Source organism: Volvox carteri (assembly GCF_000143455.1).
Source record: "Volvox carteri f. nagariensis unplaced genomic scaffold VOLCAscaffold_33, whole genome shotgun sequence".
In the NCBI taxonomy this organism is placed as follows: Eukaryota; Viridiplantae; Chlorophyta; class Chlorophyceae; order Chlamydomonadales; family Volvocaceae; genus Volvox; species Volvox carteri.
Window position 1 is genome coordinate 365,635 of NW_003307576.1, and position 25,120 is coordinate 390,754.

The following is a 25,120-nucleotide window of genomic DNA, read 5'->3' on the forward strand; positions in this document are numbered from 1 at the left end:
CCAGACGGGGAGCTCTCTGCGCCCTTACCCGAAGAAGCTCTGCCCCTTTCTGATCCATTCGGCACCCCATGGCCTGTCGTACTATACCGCAGGTGCCGCCGCTTACCGCAACTATGGTACTGCGGCTGCTCCTGGCCGCGATGCCGCGGGCGGCAGCTATCATCGCTGTCGTGCTACCGCCACGTCCCCGTCGCCCCCCGTTGTCCGAATCATACCTGGAGTATCGCATCAAAAGGCGGCCGCGGCTGCCCCGAGAAGCTGAAGCCGAACAGTGCATCCACCACCACATCTGCCAGGCTAGACAGCGGCCCAGCAGCCTGCAGGTCCGTCCAGCTCACCAGAGGGATGCCCAGAGAGCTGCAGGCGAGTGAACGAGGCGCAGGAAAATGTATGAAAAAGGATCGGGTCTCGGGATCGAACCCAGGTGGGAGCAAAACAGTCCTCGGACAACAAATGCCACGGAAAAATGTTGTCGAGAGATAGTTTAGCACTACAACAATTTGACACTGCGGCAGGAATGCTTGCATGGACTTGGTCGAACCGGAAATTTGTTGGGTAAGAGCGGAAACGGAGTAGTGCGGATACAGACGGAGAGAATTCAGGTTGGAAGTGAGCGATGAGCAGGGCGACTATCTGTTTGGTGGTCCACGAAGGGCACGTCGTCGTCAACAAACCACTGTTGGAATGCTCCTAGCTTGTAAGTGTTCACAGCAACCGCGTTGAGCTTATACACATACGAGCTTTTATACGACAGTAAAACCGTACGGCGTTGCGGACGACAAGCCACAATTAATAGTAACACACAGTCTGCCCTCACCTGATTTGCTTTATGAGGCCGTTGTACAACGGTTTATCGGTTGGCTTGGGGTAGCACACCTGGAGGTTTGGAGTTTTGGAATTTTAAACCGATTCCCGAGGGACGGATGAATATCCTTTGGATCTGAATTCATGGCCAAAGACATACATGATGCAAAGATGCCATCCCTGCTTGGGTGATCAATAACAATACAATGCGTGTGTGGACACGAAGCTCCCGCTCCGCCGAATCTTTGCCCCACGGCCGACTGACGCCCAATACGTCGTATAAGTGTGGCATGACGAGAGAGTTGAACTCCTGCACTCTGTTCGCTCTTTTGCCGCGACACAGCAGGACACATCGGGTCAATTCATGACTGCATACATCGCCGTCGAGTACTAGTGCATATATATTAATAAAAAAGGGAAAGTACACAACAACAGTAAGGATAAATAGTTAAACAAAAATCAATAATAATAATAAATAAAAACAATAAAAAAGTAACTACTATTATTAGTATAATTATGCCGAAGCCAATGACCTGGACGTCGTATCCGAAATGGTGAAGGTGTCTCGCCGCTACAAGACCGTCTCCGCCGTTGTTACCAGGACCGGCTAGAACCAGCACTCGGCGCCGCCGCCGCAACTGCTGGCTGCCGCCTCCGCTTCCGCCGCCGCCGGACCCGTCATCCGGTCCTGATGCCGTCGTCTGGCCGCGGATGGCATATGCGTAAATTCGCAAGAGTTCAAAACGGGCGAAAGAAAGGAAACGCGGGACAACAAGGTAGCAGCCAAGGGGGGCTCAAACAGCGCAGTCAGGTTACAGTCCGAAGTCGGGTTACAGACAGCAGCGGCCGGCGGTCGTGCGGGGTTGTGTTACTGCTGTGTTACTGGTGCTGAACCCCGGCGGCACGGACGGCAGTTGCAGCATCTGCTGGAAAATCATCATCATTAGCAACAACAGCAGCACTAGCCACAACCAGTTACATTTTCTACAGTTACATTTTCTACAGTTATAGTTCAAACAGTTGCAGTTTATACAGTTACAGTGCCCGCATAAGTGCGGGGGTTCCGTCAAAGCCGTGAGGGCCATGGAAGAACCGTTGGCGAAAGTCGACGTAACTAAAAATCGTTTACCCAGCATTCAAAGCTGCGCCATTCCCCGGCAGTATTCTCCAAGAGGACGCACCGGGGTCACCCACCGAAACGTCAGGGGGGTACTCTGCGGCCAGGGCGCAGGCCACGCTCAGACCGGCAAGCTCCATCAGCTGGTCAACGCTGAAGCCCAGCACCGGGCCCATGAGCTCTTGGTCAACGGCGATGGCATCAGCCTGGCTCCTACAGGACGCAACATACAGAGGAACAGAAGAAGGGGTTTAGCCGTCTCGTCGTGGCGCAGCAAAGCTTGAGAAGTGAGTTGCATCCGCGGGAAATGCGCAAGCAAAAGGGAACCAGCCCAGCAAATGGTTGCGCACAGGTTCAGAAAGGATTTTGTTCGAGAAAAATTGTCTTAGGACGGGGTGTACACAAGAGTCTTTCCACGCTGCAGGCAAGCGAAAGCTCATTAGATGGTTCCGGCGCTTACGACGCGCTATGTGGGTTGCATTGCTGATGGCTATATGTTTAACTGTCATGTGTATCGACTCCGATGTAGACTTACAGGTATGTAATTGAGTCGGAAGCTGCGCCTGAAGCCGTCGTTGACATAGTGGCGGTGGTTGAGGTTGTGGTTGTGGGAGGAGTGGAACGTAAAACTTTCAAGTTGGGCGCACCAGGGCACGTATGATTGGAATGCCAAACTGAGTTCCTATAGAGTTGTCCAAAAGTGTCAAAGCTGCCACAAGTTGAAGCAAGGTACGGGTGGTGTGGAAATTTCGGAAGACTGAAGCGGGCCTGACCAAATGATCTTAGGCCAGGTCGATATATCATTGGATGCACACAAAATGACGTCGCGACAAGTTTTAATATCGCGAAGGCTTTTGAGATGACAATACGAGATGCAACATGCATAGGTTCTCCTGATGTCTAGCGAAGCCTCAAGGTACCTGCGCCGCGATTCAAGTGGAACAGTACTCATAAGTATAACGTCGTGAGGAGGTTGTTTTTTCATTTTTGGTGTACGGCGTCGCTTTTAATTCCATTGCCACAATCGCATGCCTAAATCGAGGCTAGTAGTTCGACATGCCTTGTTGTTCTAAAGATTGTAGCACCCGACATGGCCTAAAAACTTATTCCGCCTATAACTACACGGGTTTGCCGAGGGTTGCGCCGAACTCCCCACGACTCAGTACCACGACAGCTATGACTGAAAAATAAACGAGGAGCAATAATAAATTTCAGGTTGTAACACGTTAACCATAGTTCAGGCTATACCTCATTAACCATGGCAGACGGCGCCGAACCTGCTTTTCGGTTCAACTTTGGAAAGGAAGAGTCAGACAAAATACAGGAGGAGCAGGGAGCTCCTGAATATAATGAACCAGCAGCTGAGCTTGTTCATCGACCGCAGCCGGTGAGATGAAAGCCATGAGCCTTAGATCGTTGGGAATCTAGCTCGTTTGGCTTGACACCAAGCTGCAGCAACCGCTTGTTAGGGCGTCGCATTCTACACGGAGGAGGTATCCATTGCGGAGAGCTTGGCGCTTGTGAAGGTGCGCTTGTGAACCCCCTATTCGAACCCCAACCCTTGCCAGCGCATCCAACGTTGTCCGCATGCTTATAGTCATTCCGCATGGGTATCTTCGCATCGTCTACGTTTGTGGTCTATAAAATCAAGGGGAGGCTATCCTGTATCCAAGGGTAATTAACAGCTAACAGTCTAAAACTTGGCCAGACCCGACAGCTGATGCTTTGCTTGACTTGATAATCCAACGATGTCCATTAGCGGGAACTGGGTTTCAGCTTGCTAAAGATTTTCATATAAAGCCCCGTTATCGGCGCCGGCCCATCAACAGGCAGTAAGATTGGTACGGCACACGGTATGTGCATGGCATGGGCATGCTGTGTCAGGAATTAAATTACCTTATAATGCGTCTACTCGAGTCTTAACATACTGAACGCCGCACGCCATTTCTCCTACTTGCATACTTACACAAACGCACTAAAGCTTAAATTTCCCACTCCGCATTTTCATCATGTGTTGGCCGCAACGCATCAGGGCATCATCAGCAGTGACGAAGCTGCCAACATCCTTTCCGATAAGCGAGTAGCGTCCAGCGACCTGGTGCCCGGAAAGTATGAAGGTTGGTTAGGGTTAGTTATGTTAGGTATGCGTCGCGTCGCAGACCCCTGAAGGTTCTCGGCCAGTCTGGGGATAACCCACCCACATCTTCTTCTCACTTCTTTACTGCTTGTTCGGATGATGGTACGAGAAACCCAACACAATAGAAAATTTTAAAGCAAAAAGCGAGCAAAGATTTGTTGCAAAGGGGAAAAATGATGTCTTCGATTTGGGTCGCTGAAACACAGTCCCGGGGCTCCTGCGCTCCAGGGTTAGTTGTAGCTGCGCGGACTGAGCTCGTGAACCGTGCCCCTTACACCCATTGTAAGGAACGGCAGACCTTACCCAAGCGGTCACACGGCCGATATCCCGTCATCCATGTTTCTAACGTCGTCCATGTTTCTAAATCTTGTCTTCCTTCACGGTGCGTGTGTCTCGGCCTGTGTATGTCTGTGTGTGTGCTTTGCCGGCCAGGCGGCTTCAAGCTCTGGGAGTGCTCCCTAGATCTCTGCAAGATGCTGCTCCAACGATACCACGTGGTTCCGGAGCGAGTACTCTCGGATCCGGAGCTCGCCTCGGAGTTGCAGGTGCGGGAGGGGCATCAGTAGGTGGGGAGGGGGGGCAGCCGAGCTGGCGAGACGGAGCCAGGCCCGAGAGGAGGGATCCTCCAGGTAGCACTGGGGCCTGCAGCGGGTTTGGGTTGAAGGTTGGGGCCTACGTGTCCTTTCCTCTTTCCTCTCTCGATTTTGCTCTCGCCCTCTCTCTCCACCTCGTTCCCTCTCTCTCCACCTCTCTCTCCCCTCTCTCTCCCCCCCTCCTCACCTCTCCCCTCCTCTCCACCTTTCTCTCACCTCACTCGCCTAAATGCCTCTCGTAGCCGGCCACGTCCGTATCCCTTAGCCCGTACCATCGTATCACATTCGTACTTCATACGTACTTCGCATCAATGTCGTATCGACTTCCCAATACTACCGTATCATAATCGTTTCTTGCCTCTTCGTTCTTATTCCTTTCCTGCTTCGTTCCTGGCCTTAATCCTCCCTGGCCCGCCCACCACGGCCGTATATCACACAGGGCAAAAAGGTGTTGGAGCTCGGCTGTGGACACGGACTGCCCGGCGTCCTAGCGCTCATGTGCGGCGCGGAAGTGCACTTCCAGGCGAGTGAGCTGTGAGGCGACATGCTCCCGCGCATTAACAGACCCACGCATGGTGTCCTTGCTGGGTGTGAAAGCTGCAGGGTGTGAAGCCTGCGGATGCGCAGCAGCAAATTCAGCAATCCATCACCTCCAATGACCCATACGTCTATACGTCTGGTACACTCTTGCCCTGGCAGCAGCTTCACTCGTTCACGTGGTTCGTCTTTCCCCAATGACGCAGTAGTTATCCTTTCCGTTTAACTGCTGTTGAAGAACCCACTTGGGCCATTGGGAGCCGTTAGGGATAGCCGGATAGCCAGACCGTACAGCGAGCCTTTGAAACACGACACAGGACAAGGCAGGACAGGACTCTTGTTAGAATTAAATCCGCGCCCGGCGTTTCCTGGCACGCCACACCTCGGCATGTTCTGTTCCTTATCCCGTACATTTGCCGTACAGGACTACAACCAGGAGGTTATACGGCGGCTTACCATCCCCAACGTCATCTCCAACATGGAGCGGCTGCCCAGGTCGCGATCCCGGCCCTCTGCGAGGTACTTCTCCGGTGACTGGCGGCTTGTGGGCGAGCACCTGACCAGTAAGGGCTACGGCGGCCACTACGACCTGATCCTGTCCTCCGAAACCATCTACAGTGTACCCGCACAGGAACGGTTGCTGGAGTGCATTAAACAAGTATGTATGTGTGTATGTATGTGTGTATGTATGTATGTGTGTATGTATGTGTGTATGTATGTGTGTATATGTATGTGTGTATGTATGTGTGTATATGTATGTGTGTATGTATGTGTGTATATGTATGTATGTATGCGTTTTGATGACCTGAGCCGCGGGATGGAAGTAATGACCGTGGCACGTGCGTGCCGAAACGTGGTGGTGCTCCCTGGTGGTGGTTGTATCAAGGCTCGGGGTATGATGGCCGCTGTGCATTGTGCGCGTAATGTTGAGGTGTCCATCTGGCTTCCCTTGTATGTATAACCTTGCTGCTTCTTACTCCGCGATGCTGGCCTGTATGTGTCTGATTGTGTGTCTGCTCTGTCTGTCTGTCTGTCGGTATCTGACCGGGCCTGACACTGGCCAGGGGCTGCTGCCCAGCCCAAACGGAAAGACCGCCTAAGCTCCCTCCCGCGGACGTCTGTCTGTCTGTCTGTCTGTCCATGTGTGTGTGTGTATCTCCGTGTGTGCTCCGCAGTTGCTGCAGCCGCCTCACGGAGTGGCGCTGATCGCCTCTAAGCGGTACTACTTCGGTGTGGGGGGCGGCATGAAGAGCTTTCGCAGCCTGGTGGAGCGCGACGGAATCTTCGAGGCGAGCATTGTGGCGCAGGTGAGTTGGCAGGACGTGACGCTGGAGGGCACGGCGACGACGAAAACGACGAAAGCTCCCGCACCCCAACGAAGTGCAGTAGCAACAGCGGTAGCAGTATAGGATCCACCAGGCAGTCATCCAGCTATGATAATAGCTAGGTAGCTAGCCAGCTAACCGGTTCTTCGGCCCGTGGGGGGCCGTTGACTCCTCGAGCTGACATATGTCTTCACTTGTCTGTTGCCCACAGGTGGGGGATAAGGCCTCCGGGAACGTACGCGAGGTGCTGATGCTCAATTTCCCGGCGGCCATTCATCCCTACTTCTTGTAAAAAAAAGCCCCCGAGGTGTCTGCAAGGATTGTTGGAGCTGTGCGGCTTGGATACCGTTTTAAGGTATCTTCCTCCGAAAATTCTTTGATCATAATCAGGCGCCATATTCTGGACGGGACGTTTTGGAGTCAAAACGTTCTTGGCGAAGGCGAATTTTTTTAATTTCTGGGCAATATTGAAAAGTCTAAAACGGCGTCTGTGTCGGCGTTGCTCGCGGTGCGAAGCAGCATCGTTACCACTACTGGCGCGGCCAACGACGATGTGCCGTGATGCCGCCGCATGCGTACGCACGGTGTACGGCATCATGTGGAGGAGTATTAAAGTGTTTGCTTGGCAACCATCCTTATTTGGACTCACGGTCTGTTGTAAAGACATAAGTACACACGTCATTATGAGCATATAAACTGTTCGCCAACTATTCGCCACCCCTCATTGAACGTTAGTAGGGCGCTCTGGACATCGTTGCTTAGTGCCTGCTGTAGTTTATATAACTTTGTTTTAGCGCCAGACGGTTTCCTTCCCTCGTCGGAATGCTCTACTGGTTCAATGAATAACACTTGGACACGCTGAACTGAATTGCGACTGTTTGTGTTATGTGCTAGTACCGTAGTACACGTTTGATACAACCATCAATTGAATCCGTCTCCGAAATTGGTGCCTTTATCTGAGCCGCTGCCGGCTCTGTACACCTTTCGATGTTAGTGAGCGGATCGCCGCAGTGAAGGGGTTTTATGGTAGCTGGCAGTTCTCCTGCCTGGCGGGTTTCGGGTGATATTAGTGTTTTGCTGCCACGCCACTGCGTTCCTATTTCCTTGCTTGGAAAGCAAGTCTCTGTGTGGCATTATTAGCAGAGGGTCCTAGCGGTTACGTGTCCTGTTTCTCAAGGAATTGTGCGTGTGTTCTAGAAAGCGCGGTTTGTGAAGGCGCCGAGAGCGCGACTCCAGTTATAAAGTGCGCGGTGTCTCCCGCAGCGAAACCTTCGCAACCTGCCTACCGTGAGTACGGAACTGATGATGGCCACGTGTGGGCGCGAGCAAATTTTACTGCGATAATGGCAGATGTGTAGGTCGTGCGCAATAGTACAGTTCGGTTTCTCGCATCCAGCAAGATTCAGCTTGCAGCAGCTCGGTGGTGTATTTGTGAGTGATTCTCGTTGGAGTTGTACGTCTCTCTCACGCCGTCACCTGCGGTCAACTGGTGCAAACCTTCCTTGTCATTCGGTAGATTAGGCTATAGTTGTTTGACTCAGTTGCTTTTCAGTGGAATGGCGGAGGGGAGTGGGGGGGAAGGAGAAAGGACCTGCGGTATTCGTTTCGTTGACGGGGATGGATACGGATGGTCTCAAAAGCTGAGTTGCTGAGTCCCGTTGGCTTATTAACCTTGCGGCCGCTGTGTTTCCCTCTTTACCGTTCCGCTAAGAACTCTGGGTCCTCTCCAAGTGTCTCTCCTTACGGAATGATACTCCCAACTCCAAGCAGGTGTTGGGGATGCCCTTCAGGAGACGGCGGCGGCTGTGTGGATGCAAGAGAACTTGCCAGGGCCCATCGGGGCCTGAACAGGCCCTAAGCACGCTTGGAATCAAAAGATTTAAAAGGTCGGAAAAGCTTGAATCAAAAGTTCTCAGGTTTGGGCATTGCAGCCCCTAAATAATGTTAAGTATACTGAAGTGTAACCACATAAAACCAGGTAAAACGGGCCATCGGCTCCATCCAAAGTCCATCCGCTTCGCACACAAAGTCTGGACAGAACCCAAAGTCTGTTTTACATTCCCATTCCGCTCGATAGACCTAGATCATGGCCTTCATCGGTGCGTTGCTTTTTGCGCAAAGTGACGATGAGGTGCATGATGTCTAAAAACAACGACGACACGCTTTCATGCAAGCAGACGGTTGGTGCGCCAACCAGTCCGTTGACCATACTGTACAGCGGATCTCAGACGTCGTCTGACAACGCCAAGCCGCACGCTATACATCACGCAGGGATTGGAAAGTGGAGGCGATTACATTATTAAATCGCACGCCCCCATCCATTACTTGCCCTTGTGACTCAAGGCGTAAACGGCGATACCTGTTGCAGTGCCAACAATCGCCGCGCGGATGAGCGTATGCATGGAAATCGCCTTCAGCGCCTTTGTGTCTGCTGGTTGGCCATCCTCGGCCGCCTTGAGAACAACTTCAGCATGAGGTTTGACAACCAGACCGGAGTAGGGGAAGAAACTTGCGAGCAAAGCACCGGAAAGGAGCCATAGGCCCCTGCTATGCGGGGTTTTGGCACTCTGCGGAGTTAAAGAGGCAAAGGAAGGGAAATAGGGCTTGTAAGTGGCCTAATGCAAACCGCTAAGGAGATTTCATTAATTGGCATAAGCACGTTGGTTTGTACAAGCTAACGACCCGACGCCGTACACACGTCGAGGTAAAAACGCACACGAAGATGCAAGACGTGTCCTATTCTCCTTTTAATTTTAAGCGCCAGGTGGCTTCCCAAGTTGGGTCGTCTCCGACCTCGATGACTTCGGAGTCGGAACCAGGGGTCGGCAAATGGCGCTGGTACAGCGGGTCCTTCCGTTGTACCCGTTGCAGAAATTCAATTCTATTCTTCATCGCCGGTACGGCAGCCGTACGGCAGGGTGCAGAAATTCCCCGCAGGTTTGCGCAGTTTTGAAGCTATGAACTTCATCATTAGGTTACCAAACCTTCCATTTTACATTTGAGCAGTTAAGTGACGGACTTGATGAACAAACTTCTCCGGAATTGAGCGCAACAAGACAACTGTGGCTTTAACAGCGATGGTGTAACGTAGTAAGTTTGGTACACCGGCCCGCAGACACTCTTTCCTCGGCTTTTACCAAAAAACATTTCCATACAGTTATTCGACCCTGGCACAAGTACCAGCGACAGTTATTCAGGGTTTGCCGACCTCTGGTCGGAACACAAAGATTGCCATAAAAGCACCACCTCACGGCAAGATAACTTAGTTTAACACACCTGGACTAAGGAGGCGATGGTTCCGACAGCAGCAACCGCAACAATGGCCGGGCGGTTTTTCGCCATGAAGTGCTGAAAGAATTTGGTGGCAGCCTCTGGTGCTGCGCTCATGTCTGAAGCATGATGCAGAAGGATCGTCGTAAACGCCACCCCGGCCGTAGCCGCAACACAACCCGCAGTCTGCGTCATTTCAATCAAGAAAGACTTCCGAGATGGCGTGATTGGATGGCTCCTGTGGGCCGTCAATACTCTGGAAGAACGTTTGTCAAGTAGCGTGCGTCAAAATTGTTGTCTATGAAACCTTAACCAGCACTTTTAGAAATGCCAATGGATTTAGGGCTTTTCTCCGGGGAGCCGTACATTCGTACTAAGGTTCACCAAAATTGCATGTGCATTTCAAGGTGTATTTCCAGTGCGGATTAAGGCCAGCGATTAAGGTCCCGCCAATCCGTGGCTAATCCGTGGCTAACCCCCGGCTATTCCTGGGATTAGCGCGGGGATTAAGGCTGTACAATGGGCGGTGGATTGCATTTTATGCAATTTTAAGGTAACATTCTGAAGTTCTGTATTAGTTTGGGCATTAGGCATTGTATGAGTATTAATTATGGACAGGAAGCGCACTCTCATGGCCCAGGCGGGGATATATGCTTGTATTCTTGCACATATGAGCTATAGGGTAGCCATATATGCCCGGAATTTTATCAACCCACACAGTTACCGCCTGATCGCATCGCCATTTTACGTGCAGCCGCGCCCTATGGACCTGTGGAACAACTTCATGGTTGATTACTGGCCTGATAACAAGTTTGAGGATAACTTCCGGCTGACACGCTCGTCTTTTAAGCTCCTTCTGAGCATATTATTTACGTAATATTTGACGAGCCCCAAGGTATTAAAGAAATATATGCTTTTGCGGGGGCGGATGGACGACTGCCCCAACAGTTGGAGCAATTTTTAAGCGAATAGCTGTCTTACACAGAATGAATAAGGGAGCCGCCTTGCTGGCACGGCATCCAACTTCAGGGACGAGTCCCTTACGCCCGAGCGCAAAGTTGCCATTGCGCTGTGCAAACTCGCAAACCAAGTGAGTTTCCCTACCATCGAACATATGTCTGCAGGAGTGTTTGCAGGAACTGCTTGTAAGGTGCTTCACCAGTTCTGGAGAAGTTTCCTAGGGCAACTACCTTCGCCTCTATTCAATCTGAATTTACTGCGCTGGGTATGGTGGGATATGTTGGAAGTATCGATGGAACCCAGACACTGGTTCAACAACCCTCCACCCCATCTTCACTCTTACATCATCTCCTCCAGCCATGCACCTTCTTCAGTCATGCGCCTCTCACCCAAAATGAGCCCCATCACCCTGCCTGCAGTCTCAAACCCCCCTAAGCCCTGTACCGGTGCAACACTTCAATCCCGTCAGTCCTCCTTAGCAGCACTTAGCACCACCGGCATTGCGCACCCGTCATTGCCCACCCGCCACTGTTTGGCCTGGAACCTCCTTGTCATGCAAAACACCCGCCCCCTCAGCCACCGGCACCATGACTGGCTCAGGCTGCAGCAAAGCTGTTGCAATCTTGCGGAGCTGCTGCTGAGCCTCCACCTCCGAGATAGCACCTGTCTCCTTCAGCAACTTTATTATCTCGATTTCCTGCTTGTAGGTCGCCACCTGCTGGTCGCGAGCCTTGGCAGCTGCAAGCGAGGCTTCCTGCTGGTTTTCTTGCCCAAAAACGCTGGCAATGCGTGACAGGGATTCAGACATGGACCGCATCCCTGATGCCAAGTCAGAAAGGCTCATGCCCATGTTCTGCAAGGCCCTGTCCTTTTTAGATGACATGTCCTGCAGCGCCGTGACAAACTCCATGCCTGTCCCACCCGCCTTCCCCATTGACTGGCGAAGCCGCCCAGTGGTCAGGTCACCTGCAGGAAAAGCACCCACCCCCTCAAACCTTAAGCTAGGGTTACAGATAAGACAGGGGTGAACCCTAAGGTTATAAACCCAAATGGGAAGCCGGCACACAGCAAAAGTGAAACATCAATCATGTAAGCTCATCCCCAGTGAAGGTGATACCTGATAAGCTTACCTGCGATTGAGTGAAGCTTAGCGACTTGCTGATCCTTGCTCGGCTTCTTGTCCCTGGCGACTCCCTTGCACCATGTCTCAGACTCCTTCTTGCCGTGCACCAGCAACAAATTTTCGTTGACCGTCCAGTTTGGCCGCCGCTTCTTGGTTGTGAGCTCCCCCATGGTCTCATCCACCTCTGCCAGCTTGCGCTTGGACCCCTTGTCCTTCCCCGTGGTTGCCTTGCCACCCTTGCCCTTCTGGGGCATCACGTCCTCGTCTTCTGATGCCACATCGCCATCATCAGAGGCCTCATCCGGCTTGTCACCATAATCACCACCGTCTTCAAAAATAACACGGTGTTGCGCTCCCTGGGGCCAGCAGAAAAGACAGTGAAAAGAGGCGAATGGGGCGAATGAGGACAGAGGGTAAGTGGAAAGTGTGAATGGTCTCGAGGCAACAGTGGTGACACAAAGTGTGTGTGCACGACACCAGGTGGTGGTAACACATGTTGCATATTGCGGGTAATAAAAACCTACTGATCAACCGAACCACCACCAGCGCTTATAGACCCCTACGCACAGCCAAATAAGGAACAAACACCTAATGTGGGCAGTGTGTCACCTGATGCACCTCCGTAGCAAGCATGTGCAGCACAGAGGCGTTATCGCTCCAGGTCCCCGGGACACCATACCCATAAGGGTTGAGGTACCCGTTGGAGAACCCGCCAGACCGTTGCTGCAGGGTTTGCCGCGTCTGTACCAAAACACACATTTAAGCATATTGGTGACCGCCAATGCTGTCTATGTCATTACATAGCCCGACCAGACCTACCGCCATGCCAGTAAAGGGCCGGCGTGTGTCCGGGAACCCCTGGCCGCCCATATCCACGTATGGGTATGGGGAGGCGTGCGCTCCATTCTTGCGACGAGCCAGCTCGATATGATTCGCCAGCTCCTCCTTGATAATGTCATCCTCGACCCATGGCAACCCGTTCTCCAGTGTGCCGACGTGACCCCGCGCAGCCATGGCGCCGCCAAAGCCGTGCTCACTAGGGCCTACAACCCTCCTAACCGACAGCTCTATTTCAGGTTTAGGTTGCGTAGGCATAGTTTGACTGCGCACCAAGTTATTCCCGGCAACTCCGCGCAAAGCGGAGACCCCGCTCGCGGGTCTTGATAGGCCTGACATTAAAACAGCACCTTTTGGGCAAACTAAAACAGATATTAATTACTTGAGGTCATACATATGGAATTACCTAGAAATTAAAGTTAGATGTGGCTTGCGATGCAGGGCGATGGCCTAGATCCGCTTCGCCTCGCACTTTTTGATACAGGGCGATCGATGACGTACAACAAAGGTCACACTTGGCAAGAGAACACAAACCTGCCAGCTGGGAATGACCCAGAATTCCTTTAATGGATAAAAGTAATAGAATGCTGTGGCGATAAGCTAGGACATTAAGTGTTGGAAAATATAGGTGGCATCGCAATGCTCACCCTCTGATTTACATAAAGCCTTGAGGAATCATAAGTCATGATCGGATGACGTCTCAGTAGCTTAAGTACTCAGTCTATTGCTGACACAGCAAGCCGAAGTATGGATACGCGGGAAGCCTTTGACCCAATCTCTTGCCGTTTCGGACACAGGGACCATACAGGCTTAATGCCAGCGTCACATTTTCAACGACGCGGACGTGTATATCGAAAGCTCCCTATGTGCGGCATTCTCCCAGTAGCGTGCGTCTTTTTACAGATATGACGTATCGCGTGCGTCTTTTGATGCATTCATGACAAGACGCGAATACACGTTGCATTAAATATTCATTATGTGTGATTGCAGAAGACAATTGCATGTGGGGAACTCCGATTCGGCGTTCGACTGCGTTCGTTTGTTGGTTGGTTGGTTGGTTGGCTCTCTGGTAACATGCATCTCTACCAGAACTCACTATGCATGGCATAATCATTTACTCCCGGCCCTGAAGCGAATATTTCGATGATGAGGATTATAAGTCCTATCCCTTAATTGTTAAAATTCTCACCAGCCCACGCGACCTGCCGTAAAACAGTACGTAAACTGCCAAGGACACTATCACGGACCCACGAGCAAAGCTCCGCGGCAAACGAGGATGGTCTGCTGAACTGGTGATCCAGTCTGTTGGTCTCGTCCCGATGGCCAGGAAATGGACTGGATGGATGGATGGATGTTACAAGCTTCAGCGAGCTCGTACGGCCCAAACGAACCCGGAGGCTCATGAACCGCTTTGACAGCGCCGTCGATAGGGAAAAGAAAAAAGAGAAAAAAGTAAACGAAGCAAACACAACAAACAACAAAAAAGGAAAGTTTTACGCAAGAAGAAAACGGGTGTTTATGGGAAAGAACAGCGTCAATTTGACTCTGAAACACAATTGCCTGTTACCGCCGAGAAAGTTAGGTAGTTAGGTGCTCATGCCGGGAGCGAAACATCTCAAAAATAGCCTTTGCAAGACCACGCTGATCATCCACTTGCATGATATCACGGATGTTCGCATTGACGGGCACACCGAGGTCCCAGAGCTTCTGACGCGCAGACATAATCGCCGGACATTCTACCAAGAAGTGTTTCTCATCCTCAATAGCACCATTACTACGACACACAGCGCACACGCGGTGCTCCCTAGCCCTGTTGCTCTCACTGTTAACCGCCAGGTCAGAGACACACAAACGAAAGCGGATTAGGGCACGATGATGCGCCGGGGGGATATAACCCGCGTACGGCTTCGGTGGCCCCATCCAGTGCTTATGGCGGCCCATCTTCACGCCGGGCTTCCTACCGTCCGTAACGAAAACTCTAGGGTCCACAGCCAGCCTATCATTTGCCCAGTCGTCGTTGACACGTGTCCTAAGGGTGTCCATCAGCGCCTCGACATCAAGCTTGCAAGCCGAGTAACGTCTAACCCTCATATCAATGCCTCCCCCGACTGCCTCCTCACCCCAGTCATGCTCTAAGTGGTTAAGGATACGAATGACTTTGGATCCCCAACCATCAAACTGTAAATTCGTTACTAACGCCAAACGAATTTCCTGACGAAAGGCGCTGTGGTATACGCTACTAGTGTCCTCCACCAAACTATTCCAGAAGCGAAATACGGATTCAGCCCAGTGCAGCTGTAGCGGCATCTGACCTAGCTCCATAAACAGAAGCTGGAGGGGTGGTACAGAAGTCCCTACCAATTGTTTCATGAAAAAGATTTGGAGCTTGACCATGCGGTCTCGTATAGCCACATCGAAATAGCATGACCGCGGTGCCTCGTTAGCCGGATAGCCCTTTTCCAACATCGCGAGAACCTGGTCAGCCCCCCACACCTGCGAGCCCCCCACACCGCGGACCTCCACCAAACACCACCAAAGCCGTACAATATCTTACCAACGTTCATACAACGAACGTAACAAAGCTAAATTTTATAGGTTTATTGACCGAAAATATGCCCTCCCGCAGCCGTAGAAACCGATTTGCCGATTTGCCGATTCGCATTCCTTGTGCCGCGGCACGTGCAAGGGCTCCGACGTGTACGACTCCCACTCCATTCCAATTACCGCCTCTTTCTGTAAAGCCGCAGCCCTCGATTACAACAAGAAAACCACCGGTTTGTTCCAGAATTTTTCATTGACTTTAAGCCTATATGGTCCCTGTGTCCGAAACGGCAAGAGATTTGGTCAAGGGCTTCCCCCCTATCCATACGTCGGCTTGCTGTGTCAGCAATAGACTGAGTACTTAAGCTACTGAGCCGTCATCCGATCATGACTTATGATTCCTCAAGGCTTTATGTGGATCAGAGGGTGAGCATTACGGCGCCACCTATATTTTCCAACACTGATTGTTTAAGCTCATCGCCACAGAATTCTATTCCTTTTGTCCATTAAAGGAATTCTGGGTCAATCCCAGTTGGCAGGCTTATGTTCTCTTGCCAAGTGTGACCTTTGTTGTACGTCATCGATTGCCCTGTATCAAAAAGTGCGAGGCGAAGTTGATCCAAGCCATCGCCCTGAATCCATCGCCCTGATGCCTGACGCCAGGAATGCTAATCCTGCTACGCAAAGTTACTACATGGGTGGAGCCAGGTAATAACTTTTTTGTCACAAGTTGCCAGGCAAATACATGGACATCATGTTCTTTCCTAATCTCTTGCTAACTCCTGCTAATCCTCTGAGTATAGAGAACACGGTGTCCTGAGGAATTCCTATATCCCCGGCTAATCCTGCTTGATCCCGGGGGGTTTCCTCTGCACAGGGATTCACGCTAATTCCTGGCCTTCATCCGCACTGGAAATGCACCCTCAGTTACAAACGTGGTTTTGCAATGGCTTTACGTCTGCCGTAAACAATCCACATCCAGGTTATAATATAAAACTTCGAACTATGCCTAAGCGCATGTGTTGACGCAATCTATGCGGGCGTCGCCAGGCTAAGCGAGCTGCACGCATGCGCTCTTCCACGGAAGCCCGCGACATATCTTGAGTGCAAGCTGCGGACTGAGGCAACCCTGCACGCAATGTATGTGCACAACCGGTCACTTGTGAGGGGGCCCGCTGGTTCAGCGGTCGGATAGGTGACGACGGGTTGAGTGTCCGCAGTCTGTCACTTCAGATTTTTGGATTTGGTTTCTGTGGCTGTCTTCAATCCTATGTTTGACCTGTGCAGTTTATGTGCGTTCGGACATCTTGGCCGTGTATACCATGTTCACCGATGTAGCTCTTTTACCAACATGCTTCCTATGCTAGCGTTAGTTGGCCGGAAAGGATATGCCGGTGGTCATGTCCCGGGTGGCATGCTCACTGCTCTCTAAGCGCCTGCTTTTCCCCTCTCGTCGTTTTCCACGGAAAAAGTTTCTAAAGTGTCCATACTCTCGGAAATCCTACATAGTGCACAGCCTTTTGTCCATAGCTGGCCAGCAGCCTTGCTCACAGAAAGTTGGCGTTGGCTCTTGGCAAGCGCTTGGCATACTAGTACATGAAGTGCAAAGGAACCATTAGCCCACATTTAAAGCAGAGACAGAGGCAGGAGATCGAGTTTTATTCGCCTGACGAAAGTCGCCTTAGACAGGGGCTTTCATACGTGCTCTGTGACGAATGCTATTACTGCTGCTGGCTAGCAGCAAAGACGTTAGGAGCTGCCTTACGGACTGCAGCTGGAAAAGCTTCCGCGTTGCTCCTAGCACAAGGCCTGCAGAAGCGCTTGGAGTAGAAAACCGAGCATGCTTCCGCTGTGCAAACCGCCCGCCCACAGGCACTACACGGTGCGCCAAGGAAAACAGGCCGAGCTTGGATGGAAAAAGGGTCCACGGCTAGCCATCCTTCCTCAAGAAAGCTGCACACTCAAACAACAGGTGGACGAAATCGTTTGGAGCCGAAAGCACAATCAAAGGAAACGTATGACCCAGCGACCTTGACTCACGCAACTCTACAAGCGCCCGTTGATGCCGAGCCCGATACCTCCGGACCGCTCGGAAGGCTGGCCCCAAAGTGCTTGAAAGGCGCCTCAAAACCGCACAAAGAACACGCAAACATGGTCTACTCTCGGCGGCTAGGCAGCTTATCCCGGAGTTCACGGCATACTAAAGATATATAACTATATGTTAGACGGAAAACGTTGGTTTATATTGTGGCTTGGGCGACTTTATCTGTCATGGCATTTAACCCGCCGTGATGAAAGCAAGATGGAGGAACTAATTTTCTGACAGGTTATATGCGAACATGTCCGCGCATTGCATTATCTACAATGTATGATGCCGCATTTCCTCTGTCGCGTTGCCTGAGGCACCGTACTGCCTACCATCCAGAGGATCTCTAAACTCCGATGCCGCAGGAAATTTGGGCCCTGCCTTTTCACAGCTTGCACAATCAGTTGCCCTTTCCAAGGCGGGCTTGTATTAGCTTCGCAAGGGACCCGTTGAAGTACTTGTCGTACAGCCCATTCACCAATCGACCCCATTGGGCATACATCACGCAGCCACGTACCCGCGAGCCCGCCCCTGCCCTGTGTTTCCACCCCCGGTCAGGGCCCCCGGTGCTCGTCCTTTCTCGGGACGAGCCGCCCACAGTGTAACGCCCCATCAACCAAATCCCCCGTAGCCCGACGGATAAAGTCGCCGGACCTGGTGCAGCGACCGAGAGCACGCATACTCGCACAAAAGCCGCAAGCACTTCGGGTCATACCGAAACTCCCGAAAACAGAAATAGAGTTCCCGAAGCGGACCCGCTTGAAGAAATAGAGGACCATTCGCCTGCCATCCCCAGTGATTTTGTTTCGCGGAATACATTCCGGATTCGGATCTGATATGGATTTCCCACGCTTCGAGCATATGAAGGACGCTATGAAGTGGGAACCCGAACGTCTGGCAAGGATGCTGGAACGTATATGGTCCCACCGCAGCTCTATCGTTTCTTTGGTCTTTAGTATCCTTCATCACTTGCGTTGTCTGAAGTGCGAGGTAGGATGGTGCTTATAGGCGATCTGGCAGCCCTTGAGCCCTCGGCTCGTATTAGGGTGGTTAGCAGGTACGGGGAATGCACCCACGACCATGTCACACACAGTCACACAGTCACACAGTCACACAGTCACACAGTCACACAGTCACACAGTCACACAGTCACACAGTCACACAGTCACACAGTCACACAGTCACACAGTCACACAGTCACACACACACACACAAATAATTGTCCGTGATCTTGAAGATTAGGTATAGGCTGTGTTCCGACCGTACAAGTTCATTCCTCCACCCAAAAATGTGCTGTCCATGCCAAAGCCGCTATAATCTTACAGGAGACATACATGTTAACCATATCATAGCACTTCAATGCCATCGATACTGTTTGGACGGTCACGCCCGAAAGTCAACGAGGAATAGGACTGTTTCTGACCGGACCAAAACGCTGAGAAATATTCGGATCTGAAGCTCCCAAAGCGTGGCAGGCCACCAAAGCAGAAATCTAACGTCACTGAAGCCACTAGCGACGGTGATGAAGACGGGGTAGAGGCCGTAGGCAATGTGAACGCAGCGCTGCAGCCAGCCGACGACAATGACGCCACTCCGGTTGTCAACAGCGAGCGGGCCAAACGTCAACGTTTTCGTCATATGGAGACAATCGTGGGCCGGTGGAAACACGGATGTCGAGGGTGACGGTGGCAGCGACCCCGGCGCTGCAGCTAAGACTCCTAACCCCTCCACTCCGCGGCGCAAAGGCGCCCCGACCGCAGATAGTGGAAGGCCGCCAGCAGCATGATGAACCGCAAACTAGCGTGCAGCTTCAACAGCAGGGGCTGCAACCAACCGCAGAGGTTGCATTTGGCGGTTCGGGTTCGTTGCTGCTAGGCATCATGACTTTTGCAACCTGGAACGTCGTGTATTGTTAATTTTCAACGTGATGCAAAACGAACGACGGTGAACGAACTTTGTTTGATCAGTGCTTGAGTAGGGGTTAACCGGTCTGTGTTTACTTGGGCTCTGCAAGCCTTTGGAAACAGCAGTCGCCCGTGCAAATTCCTGTCAAAGCGTTTAAGTGCGCGCCGCTTCCTGGCCCGGAGCCGGTAAGAGACAGCTCTCTGGAGAGATTGTGGTGTGTGCGTGTTGCGACATTTCCCAAACCCGGCGTTTGTACAAACTGAACTGTAACTCATCGGGGGGGGGGTCTGGGGGGCCCGGAGCCCCCCCCCAGCGCCTTACAGATTCGGAATACCTTTATTCCCGCGACTGAAAACCTATTCCTCCGTTCGGACTGGAAAATTGACGAGGCAAAAATGGAAACAAAAACACTGATGGTCCATCCCATACGAAAGCTCCTCTGCGGCCCGAAGGGCCGCCCGACGATCGGAATCTGATGATAGAAATGGACCCGTTCCGAAATTAAAAGTAATCCTTTTGCCGATGTCTGGCCGCAAAGCCAACGAGCAGTAGCCTGCCCAAGGCGGAGTTTTAGAGCAAGGCGACGTGTGCTCGTATGTTCTCCATATGTCTGTTGCGCTCCCTTTGCACTGTTTGAGCGTCGAAAGCCAGCTAGTGGTCACGACTCATTCACTCATTGCCGCCAGAGCGTCAACGATTCCGTCGCTGTACGAGCAACTTGTAACCGTTAGACTTCGAAAACTGATCGGGCGAAAACTGAGATTCTGAGGAGACTGCACTGGATTTACCGCACTGAATTTGGGAGCGGGACAGCAGCTTGAGAAAGTTGGCTTCATCGTTGGAATGCCTTATTGCTCAAGAAGTCCCCGGACCTTTCAGAGGAAAACTTCCATAGACTTCCACTCAGCAGCAATCCCAATCACTGCCTATGAAATTGGATGTTTCCTATATTGAAAAAACCCAGAGGTTCAATCGTGTGCTTGCTCTTTGTAATGGTACGATTTCTGTACGACGTGGAAGTTTTGCCGCCAACGCGATCCCCGCCTGTGTTCAATCTCAGTGTCACTTGCGATCTTACCACAGTTTGCAGGATTCCCTCTTTGTGGTGTAGATGTGCATGTTTTGTAACTTTTAGGCCCCCGTTTCGGTAACTCAAAATGGCCATCGACGGCGGAAGCGAACCTGTCGCGCAAATTATTCGTTGCTTACAAAGCTGTCTTTATGCTGTTGATGGAGAAACACGCAAGGCAGCAGAGCAGCAATTGGAGCGCGGCGTCCACCACCCTGGATTTTCGTCTACGCTTGCCTCCCTCGCCACCGACGGTGCGCTGACAAACAACGACGTAGGAGTCCGGCAGCTTGCAGCGGTGCTATTGAAACAGGTCATTAAAAAGCACTGGTCTGCTGAGGCGCCCAAGTATGAGGAGCCCGAGCTGTCACGCGATGAGCGGACGCATATCCAGACGGTCCTCCCCCAAGGACTTTCTGATGCAAGCTCTAAGGTCCGAACAGCTGTGGCCATGTGCATCGCTGCAATATCCAAGACCGACCCTGACGGCTGGCCTGGCTTGGTAGAGAACTTGGTCGGCGCTATCCATGCCCAGCGCGCTGGCAGCACACCGTTGGTCCATGGTGCCATCCGCTGCCTGTCCCTTCTCAGTGATGATATCGACGAGCAACAGCTGCCCCAGGTGAATGGTACCCTTTGTAAGAAGAAAAAGAGGGAGGGGCTGAGACTGCAATTCGTTTTAAGGGGTAATCCAAATTACAAACGCCTCTGTATGAAAGCTTCAAAATTGAAAAGTAACATACCAACGAAGACTGTACCGATAGTCAAGAGAAATGTAGTTAAACGTTATAGCCTGCGTCTTGTGCCTCTTCTCCTCAACCTGCCACCCGCGCTTCACAAATGACGTCACCTTCCCCCCTTTCCGGCCCTCACCCCCCCCTTCCCCCTTCCCTTTCACCTCCTTGAAATCCTTTTCCTTTACTATTTCCTTTGTCAGGTGGCCCGCGCCCTGCTGCCCGAGTTGCTCCCTGTTGTGTCTGATACCAGCGGCTGTACTCCTGAGGACCTGAGGTCAGCGGCCCTCTCCATCTTCTCCTCAACCTGCCACCCGCGCTTCACAAATGACGTCACCTTCCCCCCTTTCCGGCCCTCACCCCCCCCTTCCCCCTTCCCTTTCACCACCTTGAAATCCCTTTCCTTTACCATTTCCTTTGTCAGGTGGCCCGCGCCCTGCTGCCCGAGTTGCTCCCTGTTGTGTCTGATACCAGCGGCTGTACTCCAGAGGACCTGAGGTCAGCGGCCCTGTCCATCTTTCATGACGTCATCAAGGCACTCGCCGTACTGGGGGGAGTTTACCAGCGGCAGGTACGGTAGTGAGGTGCGGTTCCGCAAAAACGGGTTTTTACCTTTGAGATGGCCTGGTCTCCTCCTTTTGCCTACACCCCATCCACCACCCACTTGCATCACACCCAGCCCGTTGCTTCAATCCTGTCGTTATCGTAGGCGCCTTCGGGTAGCCCCGAGCACAGAATATGAAAGTGTCCTTTTATTTGTCTGTCCACAAACGCGTATTCAGCGCCCCTTTCTCCGCCCTTTCTCTGCACTTCCACAAAGCTGATGCGCGCCTGCTACGGCTTTCCATGCTTCCTGTTTTTGCGCGCCGTATTTTACCCTTTGTCTCCGTGCTCACCCGCACACGTCAGGAACCTGATCCTCACCTAACGCACAATCGCCTAACGCACAACAGAATTCATATCGCGTATATAATTTCGTGTTCGACTGTTTCCTCCAAGGTTCGGGACCTCCTGGTGCCACTGGTGAGCCCCTGGCTCCCACTGCTGTGCGGGGTGGTGGCGCAGCCGCTGAACGTGCAGGTGAGAGGAAAACCCTGGAGCTTGAGAAACGGGATGGGTCACGGGGAGAAGGTTGGGAGAACGTCCCGTGTGTCTGTGTGCGATTGGGGGGGGGGAGAAGAGGGGAAATACATTCAAAGTCAAGGAAACCTATGGCCGACGTGGAGGGCGGGAAAGGGGTAAACGTGCCGGGTGGAGCAGGAGGAGGGTCATGGATGAGGTAGTGGTGACAGGTATTACACAGCGAGAGCCCCCAGTAACCCCCCTCGAGGGAATATACCCTAGTGGGGTGGTAGGGGGCCATCGATCGGGGGCCACAACGGACTGCCGTACACTGCAACACTGGGAAACCTAAGACGGATGAGGTGGCATGGCGAGGGTGTGGCAAGCACGAATGCGGGTGGTGGTGCTGGTGCTGGTGGTGGTGGACAGTCTTCATGTTCAAATTGCACGGCCACCGCATGCGGTATCCGAGGTTCGCACTTTCTTTCTGGGGCGTTGCCGAACGTTGTAGTTGTGTATCTGTGTATTTCCCCCCCATTCCCATCGCCCGCGGCCCCCCGCCCCCTCCCTGATACCGCAACCCATCCCACTCCTTTCTGCTGTCCCGCTCTGTCTCTCGCTGGCCGCTTACTTCCGTGACTTGGTATGTAAATAACTCCACCCGCCCTGCCTCTGCCAACCCTGCCCCCCCTACTCTCTTGCCCTGGCAGCAGCTTCAAACGTGTGTGGTTCGTCCTTCCCCCCTGTCCTCCCTGTCGCCTCACAGGACACGTCCGGCTGGGCCGTCCGCATGCTGTGTCTCAAGTCCCTCACTCAGCTGATCTCCTACTTCAGTAAGCCGTTGCAGCAGCACATGGCGCTGGTGATGCAAGTCAGCTGGGGGATGTTCACGGGGTCGGTGGGGATGTACCAGGTAAGGGTGTAGGGTACCAGTAGGAATGAAGATGGCAGGGATGAAGGGAGCGAGAGGGCCTGACAGGCGGGTGGGGATGTGGCTGCTGGGGGGATGGGGGTGGTGAGAGGTCTGTCTGGGGGTGGTCGATATTTTCTTTCGGAGATGGAGGACAGTGTGGAGCAGGGCGGGCGAGAGGGAGGGAGAGGGACTGAAAGAGGGAGATATTTGAAGTGGCAAAGTGAAGCTGGAGCAACACGGCTCTCAACCACGGCGGTCCTTTCCCGTTTCCGGCGTAATCGTAATCGCATCTTTAGCATTTAAAATTTCGTATCTCGTACAGCTTTCCAATTTTCCGTTCTCCCATTCCCTGCAGAAGAACGCCCCGCCCCACCCGCCTACCCCTTCCGCCTGCTGTGCGTCTGTCCTGATGTACACAAATTGCGCACCGTATGTATGTATGTATGTATGTATGTATATACGTGCACACATGCGCGCACGTGCATAAAATATATATAATTGTATGTACTTTTATGCACCTTGACGCAGATGCACCTGGTTCTGGAGCCATCTGAGGGCGGGCGAGCTGGAGAGGCGGCGGCGGAGGGGCTTCCCGCGGAGGTGGACTCCGAGGGAAACTCCCTAGACCTGGAGTCGCTGCTGGCGCAGGTGGGGAACAGGGCGGCGGGTCCGCGGCATTACAGGGTGGCAGGGGGCAGAGGGTGGATTTATCATGGTGATGGTGGTTTCGGAGGCAAGGGCCGCGGAGGGAAGGGGGCCGGGGCTCCTACGAAGGAAAGGAGGGAAGGAAGGAAGGATTGCCAGGGACGCGCGCGGCGGTGGTGGTGGTGGTGGTTTTGCGTGACAGGGGGATTTCGTGGAGAATTCGTATCTTGAATCCGCCGTGGTGGTGGTTTCGGAGGAGAGGGGAAAGAGGAAGATTCTTTTGTTCCGCTACACACACACACACACACACGCCCGTGTGCGCTACTTTTTAGCCTGTGGAGCTTTCCCAATAGAGCCGCAGTGCCTCGCTGCCACTTTGGTTAGTGGCAAGGAGTAACGCACCGCTTCCAACCTCTTTTAAGTTCTTGAAATTGGCAATGCTTCCCCTTCCCTCCCCACCGCCGCCATATCGCCATCCACATGCGCACCCCTGCTCCCCACACGTCCAGCTGTTCGAGCTGCTGATGGTAATAGTCGGGTTGCCCCAGTACGCCAAGCTCATCCGTCCGGCGCTTCCCGAGATGTCGTACCTGGTGGTGTCGTACATGCAGGTATTCGTGCGGGTTTCACGTTAGTGGGGAGGGGAGTAAGATTGGGGGGGATGATTGAGGTATCATCACTCGGCGCAAACCCGCCTTGCGGATCGAAAGTTGTGTGGGAAAAAGTGTATCCTGTGTGATTAATCTGAGCCTCCCCATGCTGCCGAGAACGAACCGAAGCGGGTGCACGAGCAACTGTACCGATGCGAGCTCGGTAGTCACCAGCATTGTGTAAGCATGCATTTCCCGTGTGCCTTTTGGGGTGTATGTGTGTATGTATGTGTATGTGTTCTTCGTCCAGGGCAATTCATGGCTTCCCCAGGAGGAAAGCCAGGAGTTCCCCTCTCCCCCAAACTGGACTTCCCCCGTGCCGTTGCCTTCCCCTTCAACCGCTCCGTCATCCTTCCTTCCCCTTCCCCTTCCCCTTCCCCTTCCCCTTCACCCCTTTCATGACCCTCCCTTCCACCCGCCAGCTGGTGCTCGGGGCGTATCAGCAGATGACCGGCTGCTTCTCACATCAAGTGATTCCCATTTCCCACCCCCCACATACATACATACATACATACATATATACATACATACATGAATACATACATACATACATACATCGCCCTTCCGCGACCCGTGACCCCCTTTTCAGATGACCGCCAGCCAGGCTACCGAATGGTTGGACAACCCCGCCCAGTATGTGGCGGATGAGGAGGACAACACCTTTACCGTGAGGGTCAGTGGGGAGCTGCTCGTGGATTCGCTCATGCAGGTGGGTGGCGTGCGTGTGTGGGTGGCGTGCGTGTGTGGGTGCGTGTGTGTGTGTGGGTGGCGTGCGTGTGTGGGTGCGTGTGTGTGTGTGGGTGGCGTGCGAA

General features: G+C 52.7%; 5 protein-coding genes across 5 annotated transcripts in view; 2 read left to right on the forward strand and 3 right to left on the reverse strand.

Moving 5' to 3' along the window:
- The window catches only part of VOLCADRAFT_105746 (uncharacterized protein), a gene marked incomplete at its 5' end in the record, with an annotated part of 7,173 nt that extends 4,670 nt beyond the window's left edge, over positions 1–2,503 (reverse strand). The window contains 4 exons of the mRNA XM_002952980.1: positions 216–357; positions 818–876; positions 1,999–2,134; positions 2,457–2,503. Of these exons, the coding sequence (XP_002953026.1) occupies positions 216–357; positions 818–876; positions 1,999–2,134; positions 2,457–2,503 (384 nt within the window). The remainder of the gene's footprint in view (positions 1–215; positions 358–817; positions 877–1,998; positions 2,135–2,456) is intronic.
- Positions 2,504–3,179: 676 nt separating this feature from the next.
- On the forward strand, positions 3,180–6,805 carry VOLCADRAFT_105747 (uncharacterized protein; the record flags this gene model as incomplete). The annotated part of the gene is made up of 8 exons (XM_002952887.1): positions 3,180–3,308; positions 3,391–3,447; positions 3,954–4,038; positions 4,491–4,603; positions 5,091–5,174; positions 5,613–5,846; positions 6,364–6,495; positions 6,725–6,805. 8 exons carry the CDS (start codon positions 3,180–3,182, stop codon positions 6,803–6,805), a joined length of 915 nt encoding a protein of 304 aa, XP_002952933.1.
- Positions 6,806–8,834: 2,029 nt separating this feature from the next.
- Positions 8,835–10,088, reverse strand: VOLCADRAFT_121128 (uncharacterized protein; the record flags this gene model as incomplete). The annotated part of the gene is made up of 2 exons (XM_002952981.1): positions 9,790–10,088; positions 8,835–9,080 (listed from the first exon to the last, which is right to left on the reverse strand). The coding sequence occupies exons 1-2, from the start codon at positions 9,976–9,978 to the stop codon at positions 8,835–8,837; spliced, it is 435 nt and encodes a 144-aa protein (XP_002953027.1). The 5' UTR covers positions 9,979–10,088.
- Positions 10,089–16,965: 6,877 nt separating this feature from the next.
- Positions 16,966–17,397, reverse strand: VOLCADRAFT_63186 (uncharacterized protein; the record flags this gene model as incomplete). Its single annotated transcript, XM_002952982.1, has 2 exons — positions 16,966–17,204; positions 17,331–17,397. The coding sequence occupies 2 exons, from the start codon at positions 17,395–17,397 to the stop codon at positions 16,966–16,968; spliced, it is 306 nt and encodes a 101-aa protein (XP_002953028.1).
- Positions 17,398–18,167: 770 nt separating this feature from the next.
- VOLCADRAFT_105749 (uncharacterized protein) overlaps positions 18,168–25,120 on the forward strand; it is a gene marked incomplete at both ends in the record, with an annotated part of 21,284 nt that continues 14,331 nt past the window's right edge. Inside the window, 10 exons of the mRNA XM_002952888.1 lie at positions 18,168–18,243; positions 20,583–20,926; positions 21,463–21,609; positions 21,948–22,061; positions 22,104–22,118; positions 22,867–23,013; positions 23,542–23,661; positions 24,168–24,269; positions 24,731–24,778; positions 24,898–25,017. Coding sequence (XP_002952934.1) covers positions 18,168–18,243; positions 20,583–20,926; positions 21,463–21,609; positions 21,948–22,061; positions 22,104–22,118; positions 22,867–23,013; positions 23,542–23,661; positions 24,168–24,269; positions 24,731–24,778; positions 24,898–25,017 — 1,233 coding nt within the window. The remainder of the gene's footprint in view (positions 18,244–20,582; positions 20,927–21,462; positions 21,610–21,947; positions 22,062–22,103; positions 22,119–22,866; positions 23,014–23,541; positions 23,662–24,167; positions 24,270–24,730; positions 24,779–24,897; positions 25,018–25,120) is intronic.